This window comes from Anticarsia gemmatalis, chromosome 16 (assembly GCF_050436995.1).
Source record: "Anticarsia gemmatalis isolate Benzon Research Colony breed Stoneville strain chromosome 16, ilAntGemm2 primary, whole genome shotgun sequence".
Classification (NCBI taxonomy): domain Eukaryota; kingdom Metazoa; phylum Arthropoda; class Insecta; order Lepidoptera; family Erebidae; genus Anticarsia; species Anticarsia gemmatalis.
The window spans coordinates 4219548-4229625 of record NC_134760.1 but is presented as its reverse complement, the minus strand read 5'-3'; the positions used below and the strand labels follow the sequence as shown (position 1 = coordinate 4229625).

At 36.7% G+C, this 10078-nt stretch overlaps 2 protein-coding genes across 2 annotated transcripts; both read right to left on the bottom strand.

Moving 5' to 3' along the window:
- Positions 1–746: 746 nt before the first annotated feature.
- On the bottom strand, positions 747–2569 carry LOC142979526 (uncharacterized). The gene is made up of 2 exons (XM_076124478.1): positions 2340–2569; positions 747–2220 (listed from the first exon to the last, which is right to left on the bottom strand). Exons 1-2 carry the CDS (start codon positions 2424–2426, stop codon positions 1858–1860), a joined length of 450 nt encoding a protein of 149 aa, XP_075980593.1. The 5' UTR covers positions 2427–2569; the 3' UTR covers positions 747–1857.
- Positions 2570–7817: 5248 nt separating this feature from the next.
- Positions 7818–9673, bottom strand: LOC142979586 (uncharacterized). Its single transcript, XM_076124597.1, has 2 exons — positions 9389–9673; positions 7818–8251 (listed from the first exon to the last, which is right to left on the bottom strand). Exons 1-2 carry the CDS (start codon positions 9644–9646, stop codon positions 8132–8134), a joined length of 378 nt encoding a protein of 125 aa, XP_075980712.1. The 5' UTR covers positions 9647–9673; the 3' UTR covers positions 7818–8131.
- Between the last annotated feature and the right edge of the window lie 405 nt (positions 9674–10078).

Sequence of the window (10078 nt, the reverse complement as noted above, 5' to 3'; positions counted from 1 at the left end):
GCGAACTCAGCTGAATTTCTTTAGGTCAATACGACTAAAGAAATCCAGTTGAGTAAAGGTTTAGCTGCATACGTTAAATTGTTAATATAAAACTGTCATTGCGATATTAATCACAACGTAACGTAAAAAAGAAACCTTACATTTGCAATGTTACTTACTTACTCGTACAACCAACACACGTGCCTGAATTTTGGCGGGAATAAGTCTTCGAGTAGGTTTGAGTTAAAAAGACTTTTCTAGAAACGTAGGAATTTCGATTGCTATAAAGTATCGTTAAAATGTGTTTATTATTGATTTCATATACGAAAACTAGTAATGATTAACTCTTTGTTTATTTTTATCTTCATTGCGTATTGTGTAACTGTAGGACGATTAAATCTGCCTCTCCTTATAAAAGTATAATTACTTCGATGACAAAACCTGTGTAACGTGTATAGATTGTACTTTAATTATAAGATAACTGATACGAAATTACTAGTCCTTACAAGTAAAATATACAAATTCATGTTTATCCTGTTTATAAATGCGCGGCAACTGAGGAGAAGTTACATCATCGTCAGTGTTTATTTCATGTTTGTGTAATTGGTGTATGTTTGTTTTATAGCTCTACATGCTATAACGTTATTAATTTCTCGGCTATCTGAAGCACGTGTTTTATACTTCAATGTGTAAGACCATAAACATGGCTTTATGGCTCATATGAAATGGCCACTTAACATTTATAGGGCAATCAAATGAAAATCAAGTTAAAGTTACACATTAATGTTTATTAAGAATCGGAGATCAAACGAAAGTCTTGAATTCTTAACTAAATCATATCAGTCTAAGTACACAATGAAACTTACAGACTAACTTAATTAAAAACATAAAAATGATTAAGAAAAAAAATGAACTTACACAAAATTGACACGAATGGAAGAATTCATCAAAAAACATTAGAAAAAGTAACTTAACTAAAACCTTAAGCTTACAATAATATTTGAACCTTAACTAAAGATTGGCACGCTCGGCCCACTTCTGCTAAACTTATGAATGAAAAGTAATTTAGAAAAAGAAGGTACATGACACAAAGTAACTAAGAGACAAAAAAGAAACAAAATCCAAAATGATTATGATATTACTTAGAACTAAGATTCTTACGAACTATTAAAGCTTCGATTGTGATATGCTATGATTCATATCTATACTTAAATCTAATAAATTTCGTTCACCTAATGTACTATCACATGGAATTTAAAGCTCGAACCTACTACAACTAAAGTTTAAAGTGATATAATAGAACTCTCAGTGAACATCTATACTTAAACCTAATAAACTCTTCTTACAATCTAGTTAAAGCTTTCGATTTTTATATAAACTCTGGTATCACAGGCACAAACTTAACACTAATGGAAGACATTGGATTTAGAAATGGAAAACAAGCAGAGTCAATACGCATTAAGCGCGCTGCACACTCAGTTTTCGCGGGTGTTCCGAACATTTACAAGAGAATTAAAACGTCAAATACTTTGAAAACTAAGAGAGGCGAGTGTGAAGCACGCTTTAAAAGTTTAGGTGATAGCCGGTGCAATGATTAAATTACAGTGCAGTTCATTAAAGCTGTCTACCAAAACTTGTGACAATTTACTGTTTACACACTAATTTAATAGGACGACACGGCGCCTCGCGATTATCTGCTAGAGATCACAAACATTACTCGCTAAATCACAGTAGAGAGGCGCCGCATCAATCACATCACTAAGTCTAATGGAAGACGTTGGATTTGTGCAACCGAGCACGTTTAAAACTACTGTTGGAAGACGCGATTTTGTTTTCACTGCATTTAGTACCGAAGGAAGAAGAAGCAAAGTTTCTAAACTAATAACAAAGTTTACATACGAAGCAGTTTTTAGTGGCCGAGTAGCAGATCTCCCTCACTTCGTTGGCCATGTTGTCGCTGATCTCCAGGTCTTCGTTGATGAGCTCGAAGCGGTTGTTCGCAATGTTCTGGTTTTCAGCGTTGTCATTTTCTTCGACCGGCACCGGTTTGACCGGGTCCACAGGGTAGAAGAAGTCCGAGAAAGGTACGAGAACAGGTTCCTCGGGGTATGCAGTCTTTTGCGATGGTAGGTCAGTGCGCGGGCCCGAGTTAGAGATCAACTCTCCTAACTTCGACCAGCACTTGTTAAGATTAACCCGCGTCGAGGTCGCCACTTTGCGAGGAAGTCGCGGCTTGGAGCTCTGTAAACAACGAAACAAAACATAAGTCACAACGTTCAATAAACACAGGGTTTTGTATTCAGGAGGATTAATGTTACGATCGCTTAGTTTAAAAACTGCAAGAATATTCAGATACATACCTGACGACTTAAAAGCTTCGCCCAAGGTGAGCGAGGTGACGGGACCTCCTTCTGCGGGGATTGCGTTTCATCCTTAGCCAAACACATTTTAACTAGATACTACGTCTACTGTTATACTACAACTTAGTCTAACAAGTTACGACTACGTATTTACAGGAGCTACGATTAAACACGGAGCGACATGCGCGCACGGTGCGTTAGCAGGGAATGATGGAATCAGGAAGGGCGCGGGCCCTTTTATAGGACGGGCCCTGTAGCTCGCGCGCATGCGCGTGCGCCGGGAGCGGGACGAGCGCGCGCGCAGCACGCGAGCGGTAGCGCGCGCCTACAGACTGGTTTTTACGAACAACTTCTACGAATAGAGGCTTTGACGTGCCGCGACTTGGAATAGTTACTGAGTAGATTGTGCTCGTAAAGCTTTATTGATGACTAACTTGGACTGATGTGAGACTTAAAAATCACTGTTTGATATATTTTGTTTTCTTTTTTCAAATGAGTCATGGTTATGTTGATGTTTTTGTCCGATAACTCTCCGACATCATTCGTTTCTTACGTAGGTTGTTGTAAATGTCATGTCGTTTTCGTTAATAACGGTCAAATTACATCAAAAAGGAAGTTTGAAACCTCGTAGATATGAAACAACCGATTAACTTAGCTATTGAATTAATTTAATAGCACGCTCTATGTGGCTTTCTAGCTATAAATCTCGGTGCTTGCAACAAAATAAGACGTACAAAAGCGCCGATGTCTTGTGCAGGTACACTAGTTGTGGCACTAGCCGTCGTTCCGCCGCTCCTTAGGCGATTCCTAGCAAAATAAACAGCGCTATCTCTGCATTATGAATCACGGCGTGCAGCTGGCCATCGGATAGATAAGTTCCTGTGCAGATTTATCACTGTGCGCCGGTGTCGCTTCCTGTGATTAAATCGCATGCGCTCGCGCACAAATCACGAACAGGGGACTGATAAATCATTTCCTCTGGTCACTTGAGCGAAGGATACGCGACGGCTAAATTATATTCATGTTAGATACGACGCTACTCCCGTATATATCATGTTACGTCTTAGACTTGTGTATAGCGCACTGAAGGTGTGAAACGGCCGTTATAAAGTGCGTTTCTGTCATGATCGTAAATATTGTAAATTGCACTTTGGGTACATGAAAGATGATATTATGATTGCGTAAAATGAATGAATTGCATGAACTCAGACGTCGTTGTGTATTCCTTTAATATTTATAAATGTTGTTTAAAAAATATAAATATAATCGAAGTTTGTTCTTCTATTTTTCACGTGTACAAAATTATGTACGCATTCCAAAACTATTTAGCTAATATACCAAAAAAAAGTATTAGGAGCTTTTTCTGTAGTGATCTGTCTGACAACAGGTAAAAATATTATTAGAAGACGTAGCATAGACTGTGTAAAACAATAATAAAAATGTTTTCCTTTCTAATTTACAAGTGCTACGTAATCGTAGCGCTTTCGTAGAAACAGTAGCTAATTCGTGTAGCCTTTGATTGAGGCACGTGTCGTCATTTACTTTGCTATACATTTTATATGAGAATGTTATAACACAAACATTTGTATCAAATGTTATTTAAGTAGGCTCTAAATTTATTCAGCGTGGGACTAGTAGTTATACAAAATATTGCTACTTATTTGCATAAGAATTGAAAGAAGTTATCATACGCTCGTTAAACAGACGCCAACGAAATTCCGTCTCAAGATTATTATCACTTCAAACGTTTAGCCGCTTTACATAACACGAGACTACCTTATAAGGTATTATTTATTCATTATGCGATATCTTTCAACCATTGTCCGGAATTCTTACACATAATAATATGTAAATAGAACTTAAGAAACACTTTGTAACGTGATACGCGTCCAAAACACACGGAAAATTTGTTAATAACGAGCGTTTTGAATGTAAGTTAATATTTGCTATTTATTTTATCTCGGCTCTATCATAAAGGCCTGGATTCTAAATGAGAACGAATGAAACTTATAGGTACTCGCATTAAGCTCGCAATTTATTTGTTTTCGTGTTTCCATCACAAATCTTCATGAAATAATGTTCGTAATTTGCATTCACATCTGCTAATAACTAGATTAGTCTTTAATAAACAATCTAATAAGTATTTCTTGACAAGATTTTTTTCAGATTTCGTTTTATAATCTTAAAAAGTTTAATGAATGCTTAACACGCTGCACTAAATTATATATCATAATTAATCGCATCCTGTCTAGTTTAGCATTTTAATAGATTTAGATCCATCTAAGAATAATTTTATCTCGGTTCCAACGGTTTTTATAATAGACCTAACCAATAAGACTTATAAGAATTTATACACCTTTTAAACCGTAGTCTAATAACAATTGATAAGAAACGTCTCTTGAATAAAGCGTTTTTTAATGTCATGTTTGTTTTGGTAATGGCGCCTGACCATTAAATATATTTAAAACTTTAAATACCACTATTATTTCTGTTAATGGACTTGAAAGTGAAAAATTCGCACTAAAAAGCTTTTTACGGCGTTATTTGCGACCACTAATAAAAAGCAACGCTTATCTAAATAAACCATAAAACTCCCTCTAGTAAGAATAAAAGGGTACTACTTGCTAATAAAACTTAATATTTTATTCAGAATTGATATAACCATTTTATAATCAATAAATTAAAGCGGACCGTTAGCCTTAAGTGCGCAATTGCTTATACACTGGACTCTAATGGATTTAAATTTTCATTTGCTTGCGTACGCGCAGGATGTAATAACAGTTTTATGCCTTTAAAGACGGTACACACCAAAGTTGGCGAGTTGCACTCCTTTGCACACGATACTAAGTTACACGTCCACATATTTAGGGATGTAGACACATATTTGCGGGACAGAAATGTGGAATAGCCATTGGGAGATTGGAAATGGTTTCGCATTGCACTAATTGGATGTCATAAGTAACGGTTACATTGAAACGTCATACCTAGACCAGATCTTTCTCAACTGTACCCTACTAGCATAATAGTATGTTTCACATTTACTGTACTCTAATGCACCATGCATTAAGAAAATAGTATGCTAGCAATTTTCGCGGAAAATTTACGACCACGTTTGTATATTATTGAAGTAAGACCGTTACGATTTTGATTCTTATCTTTTCTAATAAGATTAGAGGTAAATTCGATTATTTAGTTTCGCAATTCGGTTTTTAGTGCAGTATAAAACGTAATGCGCTTCGGCACTCCTTTGTGCGTCGATTAAGACATTGACATTAAATTAACTAATCTTGTACATTTCATCCTGCCTGCTTAGTGTTACGATGTTTTTACAACCTTTGATTATATCTGGGGATAATACGTTTTATGTACGAATCAGAGCCAATATAAACGCTTATTTGCAGCTAAATCTAATGGTCAGCGAATTTTGCGCAACAATGTAATCTTATAAGACCGTTTCAGTGCTGATACTCTTATTAGCCCGAATTCATCTTAATTCAATGACTTTATAATATCGATGTAAAACAAATAGTGATATTTGCTATAGAGGGCAATATTGTGAAAGGAATTTTCTTAATCTACATTTAAACTAATTCGATGGTAACTTAACGTGTCAAACGCTCTCCTGTGCGCGCCAGAAAGCATTATAAAACTGGAAACAAATATTTTTATTTTCCTTTAAGTCTACTATGAGACTAGAACTTGCGTACTATAATCATATCATAGCCTCGTAGTCATCCCATAAACGCTATCAAAGGTGTCCAGTCATTAGTTAAGTAAAACCCGACACTCCTGTAATCCAGTTTATCAGTTGATCCGAGCTCCGTAACCGATACCTCTCTACTCTGAAGAATTTCACAACGTAATACTTTCGTCAAAAGAAAAAAAAACCTTCGACCACAACCCGACCACGTGCAACGATTGCTTTTTAAAAAAAGATTCCACTTTTTGCCCCTTCTCCCTGGGTAGGGTTACAAAATGGAACTTTGTATTTGGTACGTATCATCTATAAGGGTATGTATTGTGTGTGTGCGTGTGTGTGTGTTCGTGTGTTCGAAGTGCGCTCAACACACGCCCGTTGATTTAGCGTTAGGGGATTTCGTGTCGTTAATTGTGACAGTTCGTGTGGGTTTATTGTCTTTGTGATGGGAAGTGTTGGGGAAATTAATTGGTTTGATTTTGTTGGTTTTTGATAGTTTTTGTATTAGATAGATGAGTGTCTAGGAGGTCTGTAACGTGACTGATATGTTTTATGTTCACTGGAATTCAAACATTTTTTTATGTGCATCGCTATCCACGAAAAGTCTGTTTGATTCGTAACATTTTCAATCTAGAAAACCACTAAGCCCGTAGTAGAAATCAGCACACCTTCTCGATCAAGAAACGAGCCCTCACTTACTTAGCCACCCCTGATGTTTAAATCGATGTTTAGAACACTGTATAAAAACTTCATTATCAATCACAACATAAATCATTATTTCCCCTACTCGAAAGCCATTGTTTACTACCACCCATGGGACCCTCGTGGCCATTATCTATACTAATATTATAAAGCTGAAGAGTTTGTTTGTTTGTTTGTTTGTTTGTTTGTTTGTTTGAACGCGCTAATCTCAGGAACTACTGGTCCGATTTGAAAAATTCTTTCAGTGATAGATAGTCCATTTATCGAGGAAGGTTATAGGCTATATATCGTCACGCTACTACCAATAGGAGCAGAGTACGGGTGAAAAATGTTACAAAAACGAGGACAATTTTGACCCATTCTCTCTTATGTGACGCAAGCGAAGTTGCGCGGGTCAGCTAGTGATGTATAATTATTCAAAGTGAGTTTCAATAAAACAATCACGTGGGCAGATAAGTGCGTATGCGCAGCGCGCGCGGCGCCCGCCTCACAACATTCCTATGCGGGCTGTCACTTACTTTTGTCATTATATCAATATGCTACAGTGAGCGTTACGGGAACTTTTCGAAATGGCTGGGAATGGAAAGTGAAAGAACAACAAGGACACGGAAAAGTACAAAGAAATGACGAAAACAATACCTGAATTGCCAATTTTTTTATGGGTAAATAATAATTTTATTAACATTTGTTATAATATTTTTAGGGACTTCCTTACATTAGCCTTCATACCAACAATTTTAACGTTGCAAAATAACGGTCATACCAACAACCAAAAATCAACTTTAATATAAAACAAAATATCGTTGATCAAAACACACCTTCGAATATCCACAATTTTGTTTATTTCTTTAACTTTGGTCAATTATTGAAACATTAGTAGCGCCAATAAAGCGGTAACGTTGTGTAAGTGCGCGTACGCACGCCACGCACGAGTCTGTTGCGTGACAATAAAACACACGCACCCTGTATCAAGGTGAAAAACAATGACACCATGTGCTGTTGAAAATCACCTCCTTTTTGGTTTTGAAAGGTTAATGAAAAATAATAAAAAAAAACAAAAGTACAATTTAGTACAAATATTTATTTTTTATTACACATTACTTATAAGCATAAAATTAAGAAAGATGCATAAAGTACATAACGAACAAATCAAATAGGAATCCAACCTTACTTTATATAAATATGTTATATCCTTATTTTATCTCAATTCCCAACTTATAATTGCTGTCATTACAAAATTCACAGTTTTGAAGAAAATAATGCCTGTAAAGAAAATCTTATTAAATAACTAAATTAACTTGTTGTCGCATATATCAATATTTGATTTCAAAATCGATGGCCTTCAATATAAATTGTATTGAACATTTATCAATAAGTTTCAATATGGGTAACGTTATTGAAAGTGCGCGTACGCACGCCACGCGATCATCGCGTGACAATAACGAACAAACGGGTAGGTACCGTGATTCAAAACAACAGACGACGATGATGCAGGAACGTTTATGTAGAGAGCCTGAAAAAGAGAAAAAGTTTGAATCATTAATCAAGTGACTTTACGAGTATGTACTGAAACTATTTTAATTTTAAATGTGATATGTGAATAGTGCTTTCAGTAAACATTCAAAATTTTTCCAAAATCTGCGCATAGTTCAGAGACAAAACTTACAATTTTTTTCTCAAAAGTACATATTATAATATGTAGAGTTCAGTGGAAGAATAAAACAGTTCTAGGTGGCTAGAGTACCTATGTACCTAAAGTTAGACCACGCTAATATACGATATAGGTACTCATTATACTCAATACACCTACACTTGATATTATTCTTTAAGCCCATTGACGTTTCCAGAAAGTCCAATATACATATTTGTCAGTAACAACACACGCTTATAATATTAGTAAGGGCGATCATGAACCGGTGGATTGTGACACTCATTTAGATATCGTCGCCCATTGTCAACCGAGGGTCTTTATTAGTATGCATACCTATCAACTATCTATGATAAGCTTTGAAATCTATATTGGTTATTAATGAGATACACACTAATAAAGTAACCGCAGCCAATGTGGGCCGATGACACTGTTAATACATTCATGTCTTCAATTTTTATTTTGTTTAAGATATTAATAAGTATGGGTAAAGAATAACTTCCAATGGCTATTATTTTCAAATAAATCTTCATAATAATTAAATTCCCTATAATTTTAAATTAATTTCCGATGTAACTAGATATTCCATGATTCTGTCATAAAATTGATTGCAATTTCATAGTTAGTTAAAATCTTATTGCGGTATCAATCATTGCCATAATTGTAATAGTTACAGGGGCCAGGATCTTTAAGAAAATTTAATTTCCATAATGCTATCTCGTCGGCTATCACGACGTACGAAGATGGCTGTGGCTTGATAACTTTATGAGACTACTTCAATGATTCGAATTAAAATCTAAAAACACTGCGGGTACTTATCATATAGAGCGCTCTATAAAAATAAACTACAGAAGCAAAAGAAAACGCAGCACGGCTATCGTTATCATACAGCTAACACGAAGGAATAAATCAAACGCCAACACACACATAGGACACCTGTTAAAACACATAAGCGCGAACGACGTAGAGCATAACGTAAACAGCCCTTCTACGGGCACTTACTTGAATAAATGGTGTAACTCGAGCTGCGCGTACGACGCACGCACACACGCGCACCTCCACGCGTGCGCACACGCAGCGAGCGCGCGCGCACACACTCGTGGCACTTCTAATCGGCGCTTTCCTTCGCGTGGCGGGCGTGTGTGTAGCATCCCCGTTAAGGGGCGCAGGTGTGGCGTAGTGAATGACGCGGCCGTGGGAACTCAGCTCAACCCCGAGTTCCCATGCTCTCCGCCACCTGCCACCTGCCGTACTACGCATAATTCGCGTTCGTAAATGAACGGTAGTGACCACGTGTGCCCAGTTTTTTCATCTCGGCGAGGACGCGGAAGACCGGTGGAGCCCAATTAATTTTATCTTAATGATACCGGAGCTCGCTCACGGGGGTGTACTGATGGTGATTTCACCGACTTAATCGATTGCGTCAATAATTTCACATTATAGGAAACTCATTTCATGGTTTTTGTGGCGTCAACTTCTGAATACATTGTAACTTTAATAACTCATGAGCGACCTCAGATTGTACGCTTACAACACTCGCAGTCTATTTATGTGATATCTTGATGCTGTGAAGACTTACTTGGAGGAGATTGCCTTTAACTTATCACTTCGATCAGTTAATTGCTTGTTTCATGCTCAACTTTATTTCTACTTATCCATGCAAATGCCACACCCACCGATCTAATTACTTTA